Source organism: Mustela erminea, chromosome 8 (assembly GCF_009829155.1).
Source record: "Mustela erminea isolate mMusErm1 chromosome 8, mMusErm1.Pri, whole genome shotgun sequence".
In the NCBI taxonomy this organism is placed as follows: Eukaryota; Metazoa; Chordata; class Mammalia; order Carnivora; family Mustelidae; genus Mustela; species Mustela erminea.
The window spans coordinates 55753671-55776752 of NC_045621.1; the positions used below are offsets into that span (position 1 = coordinate 55753671).

General features: G+C 41.4%; 1 protein-coding gene, 1 long non-coding RNA gene and 1 pseudogene across 9 annotated transcripts in view; 1 reads left to right on the top strand and 2 right to left on the bottom strand.

The window, feature by feature from the left end:
* Positions 1-23082, top strand: part of TANC1 (tetratricopeptide repeat, ankyrin repeat and coiled-coil containing 1) — a 232017-nt gene that overhangs the window by 66013 nt on the left and 142922 nt on the right. For all 8 annotated transcript variants that reach the window (XM_032355656.1, XM_032355651.1, XM_032355654.1 and 5 more), the window contains one exon: positions 12801-12880. In XM_032355656.1, the coding sequence (XP_032211547.1) occupies positions 12820-12880 (61 nt within the window). In that variant the 5' untranslated portion in view covers positions 12801-12819. The remainder of the gene's footprint in view (positions 1-12800; positions 12881-23082) is intronic.
* Positions 1406-1513, bottom strand: LOC116598029 (annotated as a pseudogene).
* LOC116597660 lies at positions 1431-19390 on the bottom strand. The gene is made up of 3 exons (XR_004288724.1): positions 19380-19390; positions 13286-13291; positions 1431-1488 (listed from the first exon to the last, which is right to left on the bottom strand). It is a non-coding gene; the product is annotated as an uncharacterized LOC116597660 (long non-coding RNA).

Here is a 23082-nt window from a genome sequence, read left to right on the forward strand (position 1 = left end):
ACCCCACAGTGCCAGCCAAAGTTTGCTTCTGTGTCCACCTGTGCTGTCGTTTTCATGGTGTCTTGTTGAATTTGTGGAGTAAAAGTCTTGTATTTGTAGCGGGTTTACAGTATTGATAAGAAGAGGTAATTGTAAGTAGTCCTGAGTCTCAGTTGGAGATGGAAGACTTCGTACTTTTCAATGAATTATCCATACACAGAAATATGCGTTTTATTAGGTTTATGAGAAGGCAGAGGGAGTTGGCTTGGGAAGTTTGCCTAAAAACGAGGACCAGGCATTTAAAAAGCTTATTTTATATCCAGCTCTGTTGTAGACCCACATATTTTGCTGTAGCTGAAAGATGTTTCACTGAGATCATGAAAACTTAGTACATCTGTGCAGCATCTTCATTATATCGAGAACAATTGCACTGCCAGGGTTTCTAATTCAGCGTTGTTCAAGGAACATGTGTTCCTGTTTTTCACTAGGTTCCAATCGGGATGTTTTTCCTTAAAGGGACCACACACTTGTATTTAGAAAATAACTCTGTAACTGTGCTACAAGTACAAGGGACCTTGTAGGTGTGGAGACTGTAGCATCTGAAACTCACCCTTCCACACTGGCTCCCCCAACTGGAAAGGAGCGTGATCTAGGTGTATTTGTAGGGATATGTGGGTGTGGTTTCTGCGCCATCTCCCAGTTCCAGTTTTGGTCCTTAGGTCTGAGATACGTTTCATACTGTTTGTATGTGTTACAATACGCAGAGACAGAATCCATGATCAAAGGTTTCCCTGCAGAGTTGCGAAGGGCTTTAACTGAACCTTTCCCTGGGTTTTTGAGAAGAGAAGTCTGATGTTTGTCTGTGGCATGTGCCCTCACTCCCGTGCAAAGCTTGATCTTCATAGGTTTGAAGGAATGCTTACGGGACTCCCGAAAAGAACACGTGTAATCTCCACGCATAGGAATTATTCTGTAATTCACAGTTTACCACAGTGCCGTTTGCAGTTGGGTCGGGTGTGAAAGCCACCGGTTTAGCACGGCACTGCTCTCCCAGCCCTTCTACGACTATGCCAGGCTCGCATCCTTCTGGGAAGTTGAGCGGCTGCCATGGCTGAAACTGTGAGCCAGACTTAGGTAATTTTATTAGTCTAGAAAAAGTATTACGCTCCTGCAGCTGTTGTTGTAGGTCCTGACCGTGAAAACAAAAACCATCTCAGTTACCCAGGATCCATGAGAACTTGGCAGTGGCCCAGTGGAAGTCCATGTATTTTGGACTCTAAATTTTATTTGTCTTACTATAGGCATCCCCTGGTTTAGGGTACGCAGCTGGGGAATGGCCTGACTGTATGAGGCAGTGCGGGTGGGGGAACCTCGAAGACACCCCTGAGCTAGGAAGCCTGACCCAGTTAATTGGAGGCTACATCTTCTGGGTTTTAAACACTTTAAAAAAGGATAAGGATAGAGGACGTATCAGATATTAAACTGGTAAGAACAGATACTACACTTGATCTTAGCCAAAAGGCCGAGAAGCGATAAGGAGAGCGTCCAAGAAAACAACAGAACCATAATAAAATACGCTTGTCCCATATACTCAGCCTGGCTTTCCTGTTTGTGTCTGTTGTCTCACAGTGTAAATTCCCACAGGTCTTTCTCTTGCAGCGCCAGGCTGGTTATTGTGGGTGGGTTGGTCAGTAATCTGGTGGTGATGGACCTTCTTGTTAAATAGAACTTTTATAGATCACTATGGAAAACTAATCATGGGACTTGGCATTTAATTGCCAGGAGTGGTGCCTGTGTGGGATTGCCCATCTTGTGCCAGTCAGTAAATGACTGTCTAATTTTCTGTCTAATTGCAGTGGTTCTGTGAGTAGGAGAAAACTGCTGTACTGTGTTTCTAGAAGCTCCTGGCTCCTGGGCTATTAGCAGAGCACTTAGCACGTCTGCGTAATTGTCCCATTGAGTCTGACTGATTCTTTGGGTCAGAGTCTCTAGTCCTTGGGGTCCTTGGATGCACTTCAGGGGATCTGTAAATGTGGGTGGGTGGGGAAAAAAACGACTTCTTGGTTTTCAAGATCTCTAACTAGAATGTCGCTTTTTCTCTGTCATGAAAGTGGGCAGCCTCACATATGGTCAGTAGCACCTGTGGCTTTGGCAAGTAGAAATTAGATTCTTGTATCATGTTGTGGGAGATAGTTGAAACTATCGCTTATGCTCATCTTTGCTTAGACAATGGCAGTAGCTTTTAGACCTGCTGCTGTGTCTTGTGTGCGTTAAGCACACATTGACTATTCTCACCCTTTTGCTGTTTAAATATTTTTATATCTGTGTTTCAGTATAATTGATTTTCTTTGTAAGGGTATATTCTTTGTCAGAATCATTCAGAAACACTCTGAGAGGATCTGGATTATTGAAGCAGTCCATGATACTTAAAAGGTCACAGACTCCTGCCTCAGATGGCACCCTTGAGCTCTCTCATACTCTGAGACCAGATTCGTTAACGTGGGGAGGGGGGGAAGTCAACCCATTTGGTTTTTGTTTCCTAGCATGAATTGTCTTTGATTTGGGGGACTCTGATTTTCCCCCATTTGGGGGCTGTTGGAGTGAATTAAAAAAAAAATGACACTCTACCATTTCTGGGTAACCTTTCTTAATGGGCCCCTGTAAGCAGTCCCCTTTAAGATTGCTTACTGCAACCAAGTGTCTATGGCCAAAATGGTTTCGCTTACAAATTTCAGGTTTAAGACTATACAGTGCTCTGTGTGTTGATATTATTTGCTTTAACTATGGAGGGGAGAATGCCGTGTGACTTGTATGAATTTCATTTAGCTATTCATTGTGTTACCATGGCAGGCATTCCCTAGTTTTATTTTAGAACTTGATAACCAAGGTTAAAACCCTATTATATCTATATCTGGGTAAAACTGCCCAGAGAAAGAAAGCCTGGACACCAGGACACCTTTGCCACCTTTCATCCCCTTTATGCAGTTCAGGCTTTATGCAGTTCATTCAGTGAGATGGGGGGTGGGGTTTTTGAGCCTCTCTTGAATCACACTGTTCCTAACTTCGGGGTGTTAAGAATAGGGGAAGCGTTGCCCATGTGACACTGTGGTCTCTGTCCCACATACTCTTCCCCACTGGTGATATGGCCCAACTTCCAGTGTTGTTCTTCCGTAAGCTCACAAATCCAAGTGCTTGCTTGCGTTTTGGGGTATGATGCCTCCAGGTCACCAGTGTTGACAACACTGGTGTTTGAAATAACTCCGAGGTGCCTGAGTGAGTACACAGTAGGATTCTCTCCCAAGAGGCAGTTTTTCTTTTTTCAGGTTAGATTTGAGACATGGGATGCTGCTGTGGGTGGAGGGGTGTGTGTGTGCGGCCAAAGATGATTTTTTTTTCCCTCTGTCCTATTAGGGAGTTTTGTCTCTTTGACCACCTCACCAGGCCCCTGAGAGCTAGTCTGTCTCATTTTTAGCCATTAAAAAAAAAAAAAAAAAGGCATAAGATAGGGACTGTGTTGTTAGGCTCTAGAGCACAACTACTGGGATGGGGAACCTGGCTATGCTCCCATGAGCTATGTGACCCTAACAGATCACTAGCCTCTCCGTGTCTTTGTAGAATGGAGATATTTATAGTACCTTCTGCAGAGGGTGGTTGTGAGGAGTAACTCTCTGTGTTCTACATGCTTCGAACAGGACCTGGTACAGAGTTCGTGTCAAATAGATGTTACGGGCTGCACAGTTCAGTCACCTGGGGGAGTTCTGAAAAACTACACTGGGTATTGGGAACTCCGATCCTAATGAAATCAAGGGCTTGGGGGCAGGTTATAACCTTGTTCGGAGCATCCTCAAGAGTCACTGACAGAAGTGGAGGAGGGATTTTGATGTCTTCTGTTCCAGGGCTTTAAGTGAATGATCCATCTGTCAGCTACATAAGCAAGAGATTTTTGTGTAATGAATAGCTGCCTTTCACGGGGCATCTTTGAAGTTGTTTGACCTTTTTCACTTTGAGGCCAGATGCCGTGCAATTTAAAAAATTTAATTTCTTTAGATTTATAATACCAGACTTCATTCTGCTGGCATTGATTGATTGCCTTTTAACAGTTTCTGAAAAATGGACTTTCTGACGTGTCTTCAAGGTCTCTTCTCCTTTTCCTGTAAAGGCTTATCACCCTGCCCAAGACTCCAGCCAGGAGCTCTTTTCTCTTCTGTGGTGATGGTTTTTCAGCTACTGTGATGACAGAGGTCTTATGAACCGGAAATAAAGTTTTCCCCATAAAATCATAGTACCTGCAGGTGGAAGAGGCCTGATTGTCCAGTCAAGCAGGAAAAAGAGCAGAATCCCTGTCAGACAGATGAGTTCGTGAAGGGGTGACATTCAGTGATGACTTGCCTAAAGTCATCTTGCTTATGGAATGCTTTCTATCTTTATTCAGGGAGTTGTAATTGCCAGATATCAAGAAGTTGGTCCGTGTAGTTGTACGGACCAACTGGGAGTTGATAGCTCAGTTGTACGATACAAGTGGAAAACTTCACAGAAAGGAAGAAGGGGAAAGTGACAAAAATGGGTTCCGAGAGGCTGTCTGTGGAGCTAACTGCCATGGTGAGGATCGGGGCTTGGGTCTCCAGCTGCTGCAGACCTTGTGGGGCAACATCCTGTGACCCTAGTCACGTCCTCTACAGGGCTCTGTAAGAGGATGGGAGCACGTTCAAAGACTCTGCTCCATATTCAAACCCTAGGTGGTCCTCTGTGGGCTTCTGACCTCGTGGCCGCTGGGGCTCAGAGTTGATGTTGGCTTTCTCCCAGCTCACCGTGGCTGAATCCAAAACAGCTACACTTTCACCCTTCTGCAAAAGCCGCCTTGTCTTTGAGGCATGTGTTATGCGCTCTCCTGGTCACTTCCCTACCCCGGCCCTCAGGTTCATTGAAGGCTTTGGAAGCAGCCACTTGGTGCCTGAGCTTTCAAGTCCCAGGACCGCCTTTACCTTTACACACTGTGTCACTTTGTGGAAGTTGTGAATCAAAGCTTCTCAGCTTCCTTGGTTATAAAAAAAAAAAAAAGAATCCATAAACTGTCTCACAGGGTTTTTTGGGGTCTTTTTTTTTTTTTTTTTTTTTAAGGATTAAAAGAGATTACATATGTATGTAAAACTCTTTACCTGACATACAGTAAATGCTTATTAAATACTAGCTATTAGGATGACAGTTGATAGCCCAGATGCTGCCTCCATTACTGTAGTAAGCACCTGAATGGCCCTTTCCCACACTAAGAATCAAGTTATTTCTGGCCACCCTCGTTGGAAGGCCGACCACTTGACTAAACCGTGCTTTTGGCCATCATGTGGCCTTCCTCATTGCCTGGTGTTATTCCATATCCAAAATTAAAAAATTCATTTAAAGGACTGGACTCTTTCTCAACTCCCTCATTCACTTCGTCTGGCTGTGTTTGTTCCTTGATGTCCTTGAGACCCCATCCTTGTCTTTGCGGGCCATCAGACCTCTGAGGGCCTCACTGCCTTCCTGGCCAGTCCTGACTCTGTGGCCCACGGCTCCAAGGATGTCACGTGGGCAACCTTCTCAGTCCTCCTGGACTTGTGCTGCAGACACTCAGTCACTGATCACTGATCTCGTCCTCGGGGGGTCCTGGGGCTGAACATCAGAAGACACAGATGCATAGATTCCTTATTTGGTGCCAAGTCTTGGTCTGCAACCCGGACTGGGCAGTCAGAGCTGTTCAGCTGTCCTTGTAATCTTGCGCTTGCCTTCCTCTCTTTTACAAAGGCTGTTTTCAACTTTTACTGCTCCTCTCATACCTTATTTTTACTTTAAAGGTTTTTTTAAAATAAATTTGAGAGAGAGAGAATAAGCACGAGTGAAGGGAGGGACAGAGGGAGAAGCAGACTCTTTGCTGAGCAGGGACCCCGGGACCATGACCTGAGCCAAGGCAGACACTTAACCGACTGAGCCACCCAAGCACCCCGTCTTATTTTTACTTCATAGAGAAAATGGAGGCATGAACTCCTAGCTTCCTGCCTATGTTTGTTGACTTTCTTTTCTTCTCTATCATATTATGCTTGACTTTGTGTCTCTCTTTGCTTTTGGTACAGATACTTAAGAATTTGTGTAGAATGAAAAACTGCCATCTCTAGCCCAGTGCTGCTTCCTTAATTGGACAATCAGGTTGTCACCCCAGCTCTGTCTGCCGCTTGCTGACCCAGGAGAGTCAGGATAAGTTCCTCTGATGCTCAGGACCTTGCATTTTAGATGAGGCTGTTACATTTGTTTAAATTTATTAAAGGATGGTAGACTGTTTTGAGATACAGCCATTCCCTTTGAGAATTACAGATGGATTATAATTATGTTCCTCCCCAACGTGTCTCCTGGTATTGAAGCAACAAAACAAATACTGTGCCAGGGTGGGGAGTGGGGCAAGGTCTGACTGTCCTGGCTCACAGCCTACTGGAGGAAGGCTTTGAGCAGTTTTGAGGTGGCTTTTTTTTTTTTTTTTAACCTTTATTTACTAGAGAGAGAGCTTGCACAAGTAGGGAGAGGGGCAGAGAGAGACTCTTTCAAGCCAATTCCCCCCTGAGTGTGGAGCCCGACAATGACTTGCGGCTTGATCCCAGGACCCATGAGACCTTTACCTGAGCTGAAACCAAGAGTTGGCTGCTTAACCAACTGAGCCAACCAGGCGTCCCGAGGTGGCTTTTGAAGTGGACTTGAGAAATGCCTTTACTTTCTCAAATAAATCTAAATATCTATGAATGTCTGGATGGTGGTGTGGTTTTAGTATTGCAGCTGTTTTGTCTTCTGGTTTGGAGCATCTTGCTGTTGGGGTGGGGAGGGAGTTGCTTGGTTGAGAGGAGCATCCAACCTGAAGCCTGCTTCTGGGTAAGCAGGGGCTTTTGTGAGACCAGTGCTCAGTCCTTTGCGACAGCCCTTGGCCTGGGAGGCAAAAGGCTTATCTCCAGGGATGCTGCCCTTGGTTATCTCCTTATCTGAGCTTTTCCTAGTTTGAAGGAGAATGTATTGATTTCAGATTTTGGCTTTTCTGTCCTTGTACTTCTCCCTTCTGAATGTGTATTTAAAATACTGAAATAAAACCTCCTGGCAGCCTTCTGAAGACCTGATAAGAGAACAGATCCTGCTGTGGAATTGAGTTGTTGATTGTGTAGGGGCCAGATAACTTTGACCATAAACTTGGAAACTAGTGGTTGGTAACAGAAAATTTCTGAAGTTATTGGTCCAGACCCCTTGTGGGGGAGAATGGCCATTGGTTTTGAATTCCCTTCTATGACAACCTGCTATTCATTCATTTAAAAAAATGTACTTAGTATTTGTTATCTGGAAGGTACATTGCTAGGTGCCAGGAGGGATTAGTAGAGTTGACTGCCCATGGCCTGGGAAGGCTTTATGGAGGAAATAGTGTTAAAAGTTGGGCTCAACAGATCTCACAAAATTTAAAAAAAAAAAAAAAAAAAAAAAAAAAAAAAGGCTCTTGGAGCCAGAAGGAAGTAGCTTGTTCATATTTTCCTCCTCAAGTGAAATACCCTTTTTGCCAGGTAGTTCACAATATGAGAACTTCTTTGAACACACTTGCACATTAGTAGCTTTCTAGTAACTTGAAATACCAGCTTGAGAGAGTCAGGTTTTAAATTTTTTTTTAAGTAATCTCTACACCCACCATATGGCTCCCAACTCCCAATCCCAAGTTCAGGAGTCACATGTTCTAGTACTGAGCCAGCAAGGTGCCCCAGGAGTGGCTTTTTTTTTTTTTTTTTTTTTTTTCCCTAAAGCAACTTCTCTATTTTATTTTTTTTATTTATTTATTTATTTATTTTTTAAAGATTTTATTTATTTATTTGACAGACAGAGATCACAAGCAGGCAGAGAGGCAGGCAGAGAGAGAGGAGGAAGCAGGCTCCCTGCTGAGCAGAGAGCCTGATGCGGGGCTCCATCCCAGGACTCTGAGATCATGACCTGAGCCGAAGGTAGTGGCTTAACCCACTGAGCCACCCAGGCGCCCCAGCAACTTCTCTATTTTAGATAATATTTAAAATATGGGCTGAAAGCGATTTCAGTCTAATGGAGCGTTTCCACTTGTGCATCAGAAAATGTTTGAGTTAAGACTTCATGCCCAGAAATCTTTTAAATTCAGATTACGTGGGGCTGTAAATTTGCTATGCTTTTTAATAAGGCATACTCCAATTGGAAGTCTTTTTGTCTACAACAAGCCTAACTATGAAGAGCAGTAGAATTAGAGGTACCGTTTGTGCAGTGGCTTTGAATAAAAAGTGAATGGTTGAGCCTTCATGTCTTGGTGAATAAACTATAGCCCAGTGATACCATAGCAGCAGTGGAAATTGGGCAGTAACATCATACACTTTCTGGTTGATTGGTCAGTAACCACTCTTTGTTTTCCCCAGCTTTTCTGGACGAATCCTAAATCCTAGAGAAGTTCAGTGACTTGACCAGGGCTAGGAGGATTAAGTCTGTTCCTGGGCTTTTTCTACTATAGGGGGAAAAAAAAAAGTGGGGAGTGGGGAGAGAGACCTACTGGAATTTCAAGTATTCATCAAGGGTTGTTTTTTCCCAGCCTCATGGGAGCTCTGAAAGAATGTTGAGATATGGCTCTTGCTTTCAGGAAGCTTCTATAACGCAGTTTTCCGTGAATTTCCAGCCAACAGCCAGTGCCCCATCTAGCAGGCCTCTTTGTTTCCTTTTGTGGTCTCTGTTCTGCTTTGTTTTCTTGACTTGCTCTATTCTATATATTATTTATCTTGAAAGGTGCTTCAGACACCCCACTGCCGCCGCACATTTCCTTTCTTTTAGTAACCATTAAAGATTGCTAATGGAAAGTAAATTCTAAAAGTAGCTATACAGAGGATATGGGTATTATACAGCTGAGTCAAATCTTGGTTGGAAAAAAATTTCAAACCCTCAAAGTTGAGGATGTTTTTGATGTCTCCCTTTTCTGGGAGTGGAAACCCTTAATTAAGTACAACTTAGTTTTCAGTGTTTCACTTGTAAATATTGCTGTTCTGGTTTGCTTGATGTTGACAAAAGAAGGGAGGCGCCTTCAGAAGCAGCTTTGCTCTGAGGTCAGATAAACTGTTTGATGGAAGAAGCTCCTTCCAATGGATTGTGCACAAATTCAGGATAACTGGATAATAAGATTTTGTGATCTTGAGATTTTTAAGGTTAATTCAGGTGTGAACATGAAGGGGTATTATGAAATGCAGCATTTTCCTCCCTAGTATCTCATTGCCTGATGTCACATGGATTTAATGGCATTTTCTGGCATTCCTTGCAAATGAAAATATATAGGAATGTTCCCTTGTAACTTATAAACTGCTGTAAATGTTGGCTAATCGCTTGATTTGGAGGAAATCGCTCATCTGTGTTCATTGCAGCCTAGTTAAATCTGTCAACAAATACTGAGAACAGAGTGGGTGCGAAGCCTGTGTTCTGGCTTCTGTTTGTATTAAAGAATAAACATAGTCCCTGCCCTCAGCTCACAGATTCAACTTGGAATTGTGTAAACAGGCAGTAAGGCACTCCAGAAGAGGAAAATTTTAATACTGGTGTTATTCTGTGATTTCAGACAAGCTGGTCATGGTTATGATGGTGCTATTGTAATTACAAGCCGAAAAAGATTTTGCCTTTTGCTTTGAAATCCTCCCCATTTTACCCAGGGTGATCTTTGTTATATTTTATCTATCACTGTAATCACTGTGCAGAATTCTAACACAGAACATGGAGACATTGTACCTATCCTCAAAGACTGTGTGGTAAATGAGAAATCAAAAAGTGAAAGTCAGTTTTGTACTTTATGTAACTTCTGGGCATTTTAAAAAGAAGAACCTGTGGTGTTTGGGGAACTCACATGTTGAATGACAGTCGAAAAGTAAGGAAATGTAGGTACCTGCAGGTCGTTGGTCTTCTAAGGTTAATGTCCTGTTCTCACATTTTATTTTCTTTTAAATGAAAATGATGGGAAGTTTTCTCCCATTAGAGAATTTCAGAAGCTGGTCTGGAGGCTGGTCTTTTCTCTCTCCTTCAAAAGTATATAATTTAAAGAAATGGCAGCCGAAGTGACTTTTGCACTCAGGTAGACTCATTGGACGTTTCTCCAGGTCACAATGGCTCTTAGAATATAAATTAAAGCTTTTCCCCTTGACTTGCTATTTATGGAGGAAAGCAGGAACTGGAAAGAAAAGTGAGAGTGGCTATCTGATAGCCTCTTTCACTTGACTCAAGACCACTGATGTGGAAGATATGACGATCCTGAAAACAGCTGAGCTCCCCAAAGTAGGCATCCAAGGTGTCTGGCATGAGATTCCCGAGTCAGCGTGTCCTAGTCCTTGTCCCGTGGGACACATCTTCCCAGTGGCACAGCAGATCTGCTGCAGGTTGGAGATGACCAGGGTGATGGATCCCCGGCAGCCTCACCACCACAGTGGGGCTTGAGCTAGTCTGAGATCCAGAGAAGTGTGGGGCTCCCGGAGAGCTCGCCAAGGGACCGTGGCTAAGCTCTGTTGGCATGTTTTCTTTTTCTTTTTAAAGTATGTAGTCTTGGGGCACCTGGGTGGCTCAGTGGGTTAAGCCGCTGCCTTCGGCTCAGGTCATGATCTCAGGGTCCTGAGATCGAGTCCCGCATCGGGCTCTCTGCTCAGCAGGGAGCCTGCTTCCCTCTCTCTCTCTCTCTCTGCCTGCCTCTCCATCTACTTGTGATTTCTCTGTCAAATAAATAAATAAAATATTAAAAAAAAATAAAATAAAGTATGTAGTCTTCATGAAATGACAAATCCTGAAGTTAGGTTGATTGATTTGGGAAAGAAAGTATCTGTGCTGAGCAGGCAGCTATTACTGAATTTTGTCCACCATTTTTTACACAACATTTTGCGGTGTTTTCCGCATGACCATCAAGAGAAATTTGTGTTTCTGTAGTTATGCTGTAGAAGCACACTGTGGTTGTCTTCCCGGATTCAGTGCTTGCCCTTCTGGTGAAACCCAAATCTTTGCACCTGGGTTCACAGAAGTACCATTTTATTTTATTTTATTTATTTATTTTAAAGATTTTATTTATTTATTTGACAGAAAGAGACCCAGCGAGAGAGGGAACACAAGCAGGGGAGTGGGAGAAGCAGGCTTCCTGCTTAGCAGAAGCCTGATGGGGGGCTCGATCCAGGGACCCTGGGATCATAACCTGAGACAAAGGCAGACCCTTAAGTCATGAGCCACCCGGGTGCCCCTGAAGCAGCATTTTAAACAAAAATTAAGCTGTAAGCCATGGCTGTTTTGTGTGTAGAGGACCTGTTTGTAAGGTGATTTAACCCTATCAAACTGTGCTACAGCTTTCTCCAAATTCTGCTTAATGATACTGTCTTTCTGGTATCTCTAGGCTGGGTTGGTCTGTTGATTTTTGTTTGTTCACTTGTCTCATAGCTGTTGCCCCAAGCTTTCATTCTCTGGGAGGAGAGGCAGAGCGGTGGGAGGAGGAGGACCCTGGCTGGGAGTCCGCAGATTTGGATTCGGGCCCTGCTATTAATTAGCTGTGTGACCTCTGGGCAGTCAGCCTTACAGAGTCTCTGTTTCTCTGTCAGGCAAACAAAGGACCCAGAAAAATAAATACAGGCCCGGACGAAATGATACGAAGGTCACCGTGTGTGGTGCTTAGGGACCCTTTCCTCTCTGTGCAGAGGCTCTGCTTAACTCTGGGCTGGAACAGTTGTGTGGGGAGCTACACGGAGGCCCTTTCAAGCATTCAGGCTCACGGGGAGGGGGGACTAAGGGAGGCCCTCTTCATAAACGAGTTTCTCCCTCTTAGCCCCCTCCCCCCTTCCTTCTTCCAGGAGCAACCTGCTTGCCTTCCGCCTTCCTGTCCTTAGTGCGTTAACAAGGGTGCGATGGGTAACATAACCCATGCGGATTTGTTACTGTGGGGAGTTGTGCAGCCGTCTCCTCTGAGTTGCTAGAGGGAAAAGAGAGCTGCAGGAGACTGATGAAATAATGGTCCTTTTGTCTGTCTCTTGCTATAGGGAGGGTTTTAGGTTTCATCTTAGGCCTGGGCCATTGTGTTGTTTCTCCATGCTTGGTACAACCCAGTTTAAAAATGCAGCTTATCATTTAAAGGATTCAGCTGTAGTGCCACAGACTATTCTGCTTTCCTCCTGAACCCCCCACCCCAAGTCCTAACTGTATGTAGTGAAAAAAACCACTGCCGCGAATGCTGTTTGATTGGGTCCCCCAACGTCAGCTTTAAAATGTGTTTCCATTGTATTTATTTTGCAAATGCTTATAAGGTATGTTTTAATCTGATAAACTTCCAAAATGTTTTCCTTGTGGTTATGTAATCAGTAGCATCTGCAAACCATGCCTCTAACCATGCAGCTTTCTTCTTAACTATTATCTCGTTGATTCTCCGTTCTAATGTTTTCTTTTGATGAGCTGGGCCTGGGAGATCTGAATTCTTATGCCAGACCTGCTACGGTCATGTGCCCAGATTTAGCCTCGTAACCTTAATTAGTTGTGGAATGCTGAGAAGGGCCTGTTTTGTGTGTGTGTATGTGTGTGTGTTTAACTTTTATAACAAGTCCATGAACTTACGATCACTTCATTAAAAGTTATAAAATACTCCTTTTGTCTTTAACATTTAGTTCCCCATCTTAGTTTTTTCACAGAAAATGACTGTAAAACTCCAGGTATCTTTATATTCTGCTAAGCAATCTGTTAGAGGCCAAATTACCTTTTGTGTCAATATGTAAGTTCTGTTCCAGCTCACAACCCCTAATTCCTCTTCCCTCCCCTCCTTTTCTCTTTAGAAGAAAAAGAGTGTTGAAAATGTTAAAAGCTGTGCTGAAGAAGAGCCGAGAGGGAGGCAAGGGGAGCAGGAAGGAAACAGGTATGTGCAAGCAGCGCGAACAAGCAGGGGGCTGTGGGGCAGAGACACTTGCGCACTCTAGGCTGGGCGGAGCTGTTGCATGGGAGTTGGGTTCGAGGAGTGTTTTGGGTTAGGACGCACTAATACTGGAAGCTATGAGAAAACTAAATGTATTCCTGAACTTTTTTTTTTTTTCCTTAAAGATTTTACTTATTTGAGAGAGACCAAGAGAGTGAGAGAGAACACGGGTGGGGTGAGGGGCAGAGGGAGAAGCTGACTCCCCGCTCAGCAGGGAGCCTGGTGTGGGACTCCATCTTGGTACTCTGGGATCATGACCTGAGTCCAAGGCAGATGCCCAACCAACTGAGCCAACCAGGTGCCCCTGTTTCTGAGCTTTCTTATGGAAAGTGAGTTTGTGTTACAAACCAAATCCTGCCCCAGAACACTTCGAAGGTTCATGATTTTAACAGATCATTCAGATTCAGAGACAAGTCAGAGTTATAGACATGGAGGGATAGCGGGTGTGTCCAGGAATTTGGTTTCTAGAAAGCCCTTTCCTTTTTCCCACATGTGATTGTATTTTATATGTTTAACCAACAGCTGGCTGACTGGTCCTCGTCTTTTGAGTATCAAATTTTCTGCGTAACAGGTGTAGCCTCACTCAGTGCCAGACTGCTAGTTTTCATTAGATGAAAGCTACTTAATTTGGCTTAGATTTCATTTCTGTTTATAAACTTCTGGTGCTTATGTGGTCAGTGTGACTCTTCATTGCATTCCATGCGACAAACTCTTCTAAGGTTATTTTGGTGACTGCTTAGTGGTCTACTTTTCTAGAAAAATTACATATTGTTTACCATTATTGTACAATAAAAATCTGTTAGCATGAATTAATTTCCCCAAAATGTGCTATTTTATTCTGCAAACTTATGATAGTTCAGAGTTGGAAAGTGGTTTCCTGAGTTACTGTTTATTGAATAATACTTCAGTTTTTAATTTCTATTAAAGTATAAATAAGTACTTACTGCCAAAACATCACTGAATTATAGTGAACTCTTCAATTGAAAAGATCTTGTAGTACCTTTTATTACATATAATGTATGTATATAATTACATATAATGTATGTAATGTTATGACAACATTTATCTGTTGTTTACAGATAGTTACTTACATAATAGAATAAGCGGGCTTAAACTTTTTAGTTACATAGAACTTAAACAGATTTTCTGTTACCCCTTAAACTAAAAAGCCTGCAGAATGGCAAACTTTACTAAAAGTAGAGTCTTTACTAAAAGTAACTTTACTAAAAGTTACTATTAAGATTCCATTAGAAGCTTCTCCTTATCCCTGCATAAGCAGATACAAGGAAAAGAATTCAGTTTTTAATGACAGAAGTAAGAGACCAGAGTCAGCTTTTAACCTTAAGAAACCAACCCCTACCATTGAATAATTAATTAGAATTGTTACTATGGAGAATTTTCAGTTCACATAATTTCTGTCCAGGAGTACATTCACCCTCTGCTGGTTCAAGGCCAAAATATCCTTCTCTTTATTTCTCTGAAAGCAGTTTTAAAAAAACCACCTCCCCCTCCAAGTTTTGGCTCATCTGACATTCATCCTAGGGACTTTGTTACTTGCTTCTTTAGATGTCTTTGTAATTTCCAGCATAAAGTTAGGTCCTAAGCTGTCTGTCTAGCTGAAGCGGCCCAACCAGTGGCCTGGGTCTCCAAGCCAAAACTCCCTACTTAGTAATGGAATCTTTCACGACAGACACCCACCCCCTCCCCATCCTCTTTGACCAGTGCCTGTGAAATGACAGACAGTACAGTAACGATTTGGGGCACCCTGCCTTTCAGAATGGCCAGACAGTGAACATAGTTTGCATTTGTAACTTTTCCAGTATTAGAGCGTGTGATTTGGGGATTATTCCCCTCTCAGGTCTTTAAGAGCAACTACTGTTTTTTCTGAATCATTTCTACATAATAATTCCCACAGTATGGCTTTTGCCTAATGCAAACCAACTTGAAAAAGCAATGGGAACATTTCTCATAAAATCTGTATGGTATGTGCCTTTTTTTTCTCTTAACTAGAACCTGGTTGTGTTAGTTGGGGAACAAAGCAGATGGAATTTTAAATCTTGGTGAAGTTATGTCACAAGATCATTGGGGAAAATACTTGGAATTTGACCATTCATATGTTGAGCTCTGTGCCAACTCTCATTATATAAGTAGATCATAACTAAGTTTTCTCTGTAAATTAAAGCTGGCTAATCTACAGAGACTGCCCTGAAACTTGAGTAATAGTATCTCCTGCAATATGGAAAATTTTTGCTCTACTGTTTCCAATTAAAACCAATATTTGTTGCAAAGACAAAGGAAAATTCATTTCTATGTACTCGAACTCACAATTACAGAAATTTAGGAAATATTTTTGTCCAAAACCTTGAGCTCAGCATTTTATATATCCTTTGTAGGTTGTTTTTATAATCTTGAACCTTTATTTATTTATTTATTAAAATTAAAAAAAAAGATTTTTATTTATTTATTTGACAGAGATCACAAGTAGGCGGGGTGGGGGGAAGCAGGCTCCCCGCCGAGCAGAGCCTGCTATGGGGCTCAGTCCCAGGACCCTGAGATTATGACCTGAGCCGAAGGCAGAGGCTTAACCCACTGAGCCACCCAAGCGCCCTGAACCTCTTTTTTTTAAAATCGGCTTTGAGAATTTAGAAAACCTAATCATTGAGTTAAATTTAGTATTCAAAAGAAAACAAATACTTTTCAGAAATATTGAAAAGTTGGTACACCTTCAGTTCCTATCCCTAAAAGGAAATGTCACATGTATCTACTTTAAATTACCAGTAAAATTTTAGCAGGTATTGAAATTTATATGTATATAAAGGTATTTGAAATATGTATAGTATTAAACTGTTGAACACTGAAATCTTAAAAATAGCATTTTTATTTTTTTGGCTAACCTAAGAAATGCTTACAGCTAAGCAAAACTTGTTTTCTGGAAGCAGTAGAATTGTGTCAGAGTACAGTATTAAAAACTTAAATGTTTTGGGGGGAAGTACACTTGCCTTGTTCTTGCTGTTCCATCAGTGTAAATGAGCACTGTGCTTCTCTTGACCTTGAGTTAGGCCTGAGGGAGCAAAAATCCATATTAAACCACAATGTGGAGAGAGGTAGATGAGGGCATATATATATATATATTTTTTTTTTCTTCTTCTTCTTTTTCTCCTTCCTTTCCTGCTCTTATGTAAGACCTTGATCCAAAACAGTGTAGTATTTATTTGAGGCTCTCCAAGGAGAAACCACATCTTTTTATTTTAAGTGAACTTCGCTATAAAAAAACTTTCATGTTACTATGACTAAATCTATTTAATTTAAAAATTAAATAATTACTGTACTGTGAGTATATTGAGAGTATTCTGATACAAATCTGGACCAAAATGAGTTTAGAGCTGATAGAAGAACAGTGTAGGGAATTAATATCTTCTCTGTACAACACTGTTTAGATAATGCACAGGGTAATGTCCCAATTTATAATAAAACTTTAAATATTAACCTAAGAAAAAATGTGCAAACCTTACATTGAAGAGAAAACTTTGCTGAAGCACTCAACGGAAGACCTAATAAATGAAAAGAAATACAGTGTTTCCAAAGGGGCAAATGCAATATTTTAAACCAACTATCTCTTACAGAATTACCTGTGCATTCTATTTAATCCCTAATGAAATCCCAACTATTTTATTTTTAAAGACCTTGTTGTTTTATACCAGTTTTCTGTTTGCAACAAAACTGAGCAGAAGGTACAGAGATTTCCCATGTAGCCTCTGTCCCCACTCATAAAGAGCCTCCTCCATGATCAATACCCACCACCAGAGCAGTATGTTTGTTACAACTGATGAACCCACACTGACACATCATAGTCACGCATATCCCACAGTTTACATCAGGATTCACTCTTGGTATAGTACATTCTCTGGGTTTGGATAAATACGCAGTGATCTGTATCTATTGATATAGTATCATACAGAGTATTTTCACTGCCCAGAAAAGCGCTGTCATTTTTTTTTTTTTAAACACGACATAACTAGTTGTTTAAAAAATTCATCTGGAAGAGAAAATGCTTAAGAGAGCCAAGGAAAAACTGAAAGTGTGGGGCAAGTGTATCTAAATGGCTGAGCCTGATTCCCATGCCTGGCTTCTAGCTGCAAGAGAGGCTGGACAAATGTGTATTTTGACTTCTTTGCATCTGTAGGGCAAAGTGGACTTCACCTCCCACCAAGCCGTGTACTGTGGAGGATTCTTCTGTCATCGACATGGGCAGGTGCCCTCTACTACAAAAACCAAGCATAGATATTTAGTATAGCTCGTTAGAATAACTACTGCATCCACATAGTGAATAAATGATGTGGTTAGTTTTTTGGACCTTTTTTTCCCCCTATTGGTCTCCAAGAAATGAATCCTGATTTTTATCTAACATCTTTTTTTTTTTTTTTAAATGATTTTATTTACTTATTTGACACAGAGCGACACAGTGAGAGAGGGAGCACAAGCATGGGGAGTGGAAGAGGGAAAAGTAGGCTTTCTGCTGAGCGAGGAGCCCAATGTGGTGCTGGATCCCAGGACCCTGGGATCATGACCTGAGCTGATGGCAGATACATCACTGACTGAGCGAGCCACCCAGGCGCCCCTATCTAACATCTTTGCAATAATTATAGCTCACAGCTGATAACAGTTTTGGTTTTTTTCTTTTAATCCCAGAGATCGTGGCATCTTTCTGGAAGCATTAGGCAGACAAGACCCATCGCCCTCCAAGAGAGGATTGGTCCTCTCCCTCTGTATGCATCCCTTCTCCTGTTTTCTGCTAATCTTGAAACTATAGCCTCTTGTCCTGTCCACCTTTTCTAGTTGCTCTGTCTTGGTGTGGAAGTAGCTCCACACTGAGGCAGAAGAACAAAGTTTGGTGAACTTAATTGTGGTACTGCCTCAATTAAAATACAGACTGATGAAGGAAGGGTTACTTAATATGCCAAAATAATCGTTTATTAGTCTTTTCCTTTCAGTTTCATTATTTTTTTTTAAGTTTGAAGCAATTTATTAAAAAAAAAAAAAAGACATTTGACCTTCACCTTTTCTTCGTTAAAACCCAGCTGGTCGGCTAAGTGCACTTTTAATGGTGTTAATTAAGGCATTGGATAGTCTCTATAAACTTGAGTATGTACTGAATTAATCTGTTAGCTTTGCATCTAATCCTTCACTTTGAATTTGTAGTAAAAGGAAGCTGTTTGCCTCTAAAGTTTAAAAGCCATTGATGTGATTGTTAAATGTGGTATTTTAAGCCTTTCCAGGCTGCAGTCTGGTTTTCAGTGGTACCTTCTAAAAATGCCCCAGTACAAACGATGCTTTGTTTTATCCGGAAAATATGAAGCTGCTTTTGATTATTCTGTGCTGCATTGCCCATTTTCTGTGGTTGGGGACTATTACTTAGGAATTTAGTGCAGTGACTGTCTTGCTGAGCTGTGGATATTTGGTATCTTGTTGTTAACGGACTCCAAAAATGTTTCCCAAGCAACAAAACAGGCAGAAATAATTCAATCTAACGATACTGTATTTCTCTTCACCAGGGCACTTAAACAAATTTTGTAAAATATTGGGGCAGGATATAAACACAGAATAGAGGCCAAGCTGGTTTTTGGAAGAATCAGGACTGTTCCCTCTGGTTAGCCCGGTTAGCAGTTTCTCTTTGTTGTCTCTTATACCTGTCTCACAGTCTAGAAAAAGCAGACTTTGGAATTAGAAGTCACAGATTCAACTCCCAGCTTGATCACCTCCCATTTACATGAATCTGGACAAATTCCTTAACTTGACTAAGCTGCCTGACAAGGATGTCATCAGGGTTAAATAAGAGAACCTTTTTGCAGAAGGGTATCGCTTGACACCTGGCTTCTGCTAGATACCCTGCGACCTTTGCTTTCCTGAGAAAACTGTATGGTACTTTGAACAAAACCATTGTCAGAGTTCTTGTTCTTTCCCTTTTGAAGAGAAGGCAGGAATGCTCTCAGGCAGAGGAGTGATGTTCTGGAGGCTTCTTGCATGACTTTCCATCTTCAAATATGGATTCTGCCATCACGCTTGCATACTGCAGTCTTTGGTGCCATCTTCACCCTTTTCCTCATAACAAAACTAGGAAAGTTGGGTCCTTGGTCTCTTATATGGTGATTTATACTTGGGAAATACTTGTTTTACCTTTCAGCCTATATCAAGTACTGGTATTGTGTCCTTTTTCTTTGTGAAGTTAAACTAAAAGACTTTCCCCTTGCTAAAGAGATTTTGGGAGTCAGTAAGCAGCAGCTTTAAGAATAGATTTCTAAGTACAGTTTATATAGTTTCTGGGATGTTTCATTTCAACACATCCTTAATTGATGAAGGTCTTCCTCTGTAGAAGAATCTACCCTCCATCCTCTTTGTAGCTTTTGCATACATTTTAGGGAAGTACAACGGAGGAAAGAGAGACGGAAGAGAACAGATACTTAGCACTGGTCATGTGTCAGGCACCTACACATCGCCGACCAAGCTGGCTCATCCTAGAGCCTATTTTCTGTGAAGGGCATAATTAGAGAACGCTCTGGACGGGGAAGGTGAAATCAAGACACCTCATGGATCTTCTATGTTTTCTGGCTAATAAGACCCCCCAAGAAGTCACAGCCTATCCAAATCATCATAAAGTTGGTAGCAGAATTCTCAAACAACAACATTCATTTATTTCGGTCCCTCTTTGTATGTACAGCTGTCACCTGTACAATGAAGAGGTTATGGGATTCCAGCCCCCACATGGTTGAAAATCTACATAAAACTTTTGACTCCCCAGAACTTCTAATAACCTATTGGACTAGAAGCCTTACTGATAACATTAACCATCTATTAACACATATTTTGTATATGCATTATATATACTATATTACAATCTAGAAAAAAATTTTGTTAAGAAAATTTGAGGAAGAGAAAATACTTTTACAGTACTGACTATATTTACCGGGGTGGGGGGGAGCCATGTAGAAGCGGACCTGAGTAGTTTAAACCCGTTTTATTTAAGGGTCAACTGTATATGTGTAAAGGTAGTAGGAAACTTAATAGAGAATATAAAATAACAGTTCAGAGTCTCATTTTTTGGGTCAAATCCAATTTCATTATATAAATCCTTTTTCAAAAAATTAAAGCTGCTTTTCTGTAAAATAACCCCAAAACAATGATCTTATTTTCTATATACCTAATTTTCCAGAGCTTTGTCATGTTAGCCCCCAGGGCTAACCATTGGATAGCCTTAGCCTCAAGTTTAGAAACCCTTTATTCACATCTGCAATCATGGATCTGGAAAGTAGAATCTGAATTTCTCCACCCTCTGGTGAAGACTCCTCTGGCTTGTAGACAGATGCCTAGTTCCTGTGTCCTCAAACAGCAAGAGAAGATAGCAAGCTCTCTGGTACTTCTTATAAGGACACTAATCCCATCATAAGGGCCCCACCCCCTGATGTCAGTTAAAACTAATTATCTCTCAAGGGCCCCATCTCAAATACCATCACATGGGGGTTTAAAGCTTCAACATAGGAATATTCAACCCATAGCACTGTCATACTGTATTTCATTGATTATAAAACATATCCTATTTCATGTACCTCTGAGGAAGAAAGAACTGTCAATTAACGGATAGTACTTTATTACTTTAAATGTTTGACTTACTGAAGAATTCCTTTCTTTAGAGTTATTTTTATGTATCTCAATCTTTTTCATTAAACAAGGAAATTAGGGGCGCCTGGGTGGCACAGTTGGTTGGGCGTCCAGTTCTTGGTTTCAGCTTGGGTCATTATCTCAGGGTCATGGTATTGAGCCCCACCTTGGACTCCATGCTTGGCACGGGATCTGCTTGGGATTCTTGCTCCCTCTCCTTCCCTTCCTGCCTCTGTGCTCGTACACATGCACTCTCTCTCAAATAAATAAATAAATCTTAAAAAGAAAAAGCTGGAGGAAAATATAAACAGGTTTGTTAAAGCATTTCTGATTTCTATTCAGAGCCTAATTCTTCTTTTTTTTTTACCTAGTTGTCCATATCCATTTTTCTCTGCACTACATTGACACCATCCTTTCATGATCTCAAAGGAGATTTTAATGGAAAGCTTTCAGATAAACTCCAGGGTTCATTTTTCTTCCACAGTTGACCCTAAGTGATTTGTTGACTGAAACCTGGAAAGAGCTAAAATTGTCCCTCGACCAGATGTGACAGCCCAGGTTTGCAGTCAGCGGCTGTGAGATTGCAGTCATTGCCTGGCTGATGCCGGTTTTTAAAGATGCCGTCAGCTAGTATCTACATTTCGGTTTTAGAGAAGGTAAGGTGAGAATCAACATGGGTCTTTGAATCTGTGCCCAATATAATATGTGCTCATTTGTAGAAAATTTGGAAAATATTAATAAGAATAAAGAAAAAAGCCCCAGGATATTTTTTGTCTTTTGCTTTATCCTTTTTGATGTCATTAGTCTTTGATAAATGCCTAATATTTTATTGTACTATAATGAATGATTTTGTGTGGGTATGATTTTTTCATTCATTAAAAAAAAAAAGCCTCTGGAAAATAGGTACCTGTGTACAAATCTCTGATTATTTTAATAGAATGTTTCTAGGCAAGGAATTAATAATGAAAACAAACTTTTCAGAAGCTCGTGGTACCTCTTGCCAGATTGTTTTCCAGAGGGAGTGTGTGGTCACCTGTGTAAGCGGTGTGTGAGTGTGCCTGCTTGCCTGACTCTTACTAGTTTTGGGTGTTTGTAGATTTTAATAATTTTTGCTGATTTTGTAGGTCCCAGCATATATTTGTTTTTAATTAGCATTTCTTTGAGATTGGTAGACCTCTTAAATATTCATTGCCCATTTATAGTTTCTCCTCGTTGTCTTTATATGACCTTGAACAACATGGGGGTTAGAGGCACTGACCACCCTCCTCCATACCCATCCATACCCAAAAAGTCAAGTATAACTTTTAACTCTCCAGAACATAATAGCCTCTTGTCGACCGGAAGCCTTCCCAATAACGTAAATAGTCACCTGACACATTTTATATATTTATTATATACTGTATTCTTACAAAAGAGTAAGCTAGAGAGAAGAAATGTAAAAATAAGAGAAAATACATTTGCTATATTGCACAGTATTAACTGGAAAAGTTCTGCATCTAAATGGGCCTGTGTAGTTCACACCTGTGTTGTTCCAGGGTCAACTGCACATTTTTTTCCATTTCAGTCTGGTTCTTCCCTTACCCTGGTATGGCCCCTGGTGCATAGTAGTGGGATTTCCTTATAAAGTCACTCATTGGGGAATTTTTATTGAAGTTACTAAAACGTGCCTGTGTTCCATGGGTAGAAGTGTCTCTGGTGTTGTTAAAATTTCAGGTTTGTGTTGAGCCTGCTGGTCTGATGGCTTCTATTTAAGAAATTTACAGAGAAACCAAAATGAAGGCATAAAACCAACTCAAAATGAGTCATCAGATTTTCTACAGTACTTGGTGAGTTTCTGCCTCTGTACACGAAAAGTCTCAGTCCCTCCTGACACCTGGCTTCTGGTGAGTTGCTCCCAGCTGGCAGGGATAGTTCCGGATAGCTAAGCATCTCCTTAATAACTTTTGCTGTATTCTTTCTTTTGAAAGAGAGAGAGAGAGAGCAGGGGGAGTGGCAGGCAGAGGGAGGAACAGGCTGCTCGCTAAGCAAGGATCCGGAAGCAATACTCAGTCCTAGGACCCTAGGATTGTGACCTGAGCCAAAGGTAGACGCTTAACTGACTGAGCCATCCAGGTGCCCCAAACTGCTGTAGTCTTAAGTGTAAATATTTTGGTCCATGGTTCATAATCTTAGATTGTTAGATGTAGGGATTCTTTTTTAAACTAAGGTAAAGTAATGAAATTAAAGGATTTAGACCAAGAAGAGTTTTACAAATTGAGTTCAGTGTTTTCATTTTCTTTCTTTTTTTTTTTTTTCTTTTAAAGATTTTATTTATTTGAGAGCGAGAGAGAGAGAGAGAGAGCATGAGCTGGGGCAGGGGGTGGGCAGAAGGACGGGGAGAGGGAGAAACTGGCCCCCTGTTGAGTGGGGAGCCTGGCCAACAGTCTCCCGATCCTAGGACCCTGTGATCAAGAGTTGGATGCTTAATCTACTGAGCCACCTAGGTGTCCCAG